The sequence below is a fragment of the Haliotis rufescens genome, unplaced genomic scaffold, assembly GCF_023055435.1.
Source record: "Haliotis rufescens isolate VD_foot unplaced genomic scaffold, xgHalRufe1.0.p SCAF_15, whole genome shotgun sequence".
Lineage (NCBI taxonomy): Eukaryota > Metazoa > Mollusca > Gastropoda > Lepetellida > Haliotidae > Haliotis > Haliotis rufescens.
In genome coordinates this window covers 31,690,597-31,692,277 of record NW_025963835.1, presented here as the reverse complement: position 1 = coordinate 31,692,277, position 1,681 = coordinate 31,690,597, and the positions used below count along the sequence as shown (strand labels likewise).

The 1,681-nt window shown below is 34.3% G+C and overlaps 1 protein-coding gene across 1 annotated transcript; it reads right to left on the bottom strand.

The window, feature by feature from the left end:
- Positions 1 to 465: 465 nt before the first annotated feature.
- Positions 466 to 1,403, bottom strand: LOC124131934. Its single transcript, XM_046495467.2, has 2 exons — positions 1,319 to 1,403; positions 466 to 1,069 (listed from the first exon to the last, which is right to left on the bottom strand). The coding sequence occupies exons 1-2, from the start codon at positions 1,379 to 1,381 to the stop codon at positions 677 to 679; spliced, it is 456 nt and encodes a 151-aa protein (XP_046351423.2). The 5' UTR covers positions 1,382 to 1,403; the 3' UTR covers positions 466 to 676.
- Between the last annotated feature and the right edge of the window lie 278 nt (positions 1,404 to 1,681).

Sequence of the window (1,681 nt, the reverse complement as noted above, 5' to 3'; positions counted from 1 at the left end):
GCAGCTTTTACTCATTGAAAATTCATTCTTGTTGAAAACTGGTTGCAAAGATAAGCTGTGTTATTTATTAAATATTCTTGTTGATATATTAATAATAGGGCTGGCTATAGATATTGATCTGAGTGATTGATAATCATTAACTAAATATCGATCAATTATCGATAAATATTGGAGAAGTAACTTTTAGCAAGTATGCTAAAAGCTCAAGAGACAAAACAACATATTTCATTTCACTGTTGAGTGGTGACACATTTATGCATTACTTTGTGGACATGTCAGATATAACAAAATTAGTTGCTTTCCGTCTTTTGCAATGGACATAACAAGTCTGCTTCTGTAAATTAAAACTTTACTCATAACAATAGATTATATAAGATATTATCGATGACACAATTTTCATATCAATAATCGTTACAAATTGTTCACATCAACAATAGTTTTGATTATCAATCTTCTTTAGCCATCCCTAGTTAACGATGTTACATGACATTATGAATGGTCATTACAATTGTTTTTCAAGCTGTGATGTCAAATACTTGTAAAACAAGTGACAAATCGTTGTCTAATGGCCAGTATTAAAACAATACCTATCACACTTAATAAGTTTCTGATTTCTTATTCTGTAGTTACTAGTACCTGGTGGACGGAGATAATGACATATTTTTACAAGATAATTTTAGAATAGGATATAATCAAAGTAGAACTTATCAGCTTTGTCTTTAGTTTGCTGCCCGCTATCTCTGCAGAAGTATATTCTCTCTAAATGAGTGGCTTTTGTTGACCATACAAAAAAATCACACCACACCAGGCCAGACATGGCTAGCTGCATCTGTATTTGGTGATAGTAGTTGTCATTTTTCTTTAAGCAAAGGTTACCATTGACCATGGTCAGGTACTGTAGATCTTGGATGTCCTTGTTACTAAGGTCAGGGCACTTGATTTCCAGGAGGCCAAATGGTGGAATGGTGCTTGGGTCAAGCACCTTCCTGTCTGGTGAGGCAGCCATCCAGGAACACTTGGGGTTGATGACAATACCAGACGGATAAATATTTATCTTATCATCCTTCACCTGAAAGTCAATTTTAGATATTTTACCTATCTAATGTGTGCATGAATAACTTGTGATTGTCAAAATGGAGATAACTGTTTCAAAAACCACAAAAATGAAAACAATCAAGTTGAGTGATAGAATGGAATACACTTATGTACCAATTAGGTCAATATAATGAGGAGATACATATTCAAACATTCCATAAAATTGTTTTGTTGCATTTTACATGCACCAACACAGTCAGTGTCAAATTAAGAAATATCTCACTCTGCTGTATGCTGCAACAGCAACTGGCTCATTAGCAAGGCCTTCCCTCATGGCCTCAGTCATGACACTTCTCGTCGAGGTCCTCAGCTTTTTGGCATAGTTTTCAGGATCTGAATACAAATAAAAAGTATATCAGTTTCAAAATGAAAATCAATCAATATTTATTATAATAACTACATATAAGTTATCTGATTTGTGTGCTAATATTCTCATACACATTCTTGCCATAATTTTTAAATTTTAATTGTTTACCTTTTTTTCGCTTTGATATTTCTCCAACTTTGGATGCAGTTACTCCGTGGGTCCCCAATCTCTTCCACTTCTTATCTGCAGCCTGCAGCCTGGTAGCCTTCTCTATCTCCA

Excerpts from the sequence above, each read along its gene's own strand:
- LOC124131934 (XM_046495467.2), bottom strand. The coding sequence starts at position 1,381 with ATGACTGAGGCCATGAGGGAAGGCCTTGCTAATGAGCCAGTTGCTGTT. Across the intron at positions 1,070-1,318 it reads CTGTTGCAGCATACAGCAGA|GTGAAGGATGATAAGATAAA; the intron begins GTGAGATATTTC and ends ATTGACTTTCAG.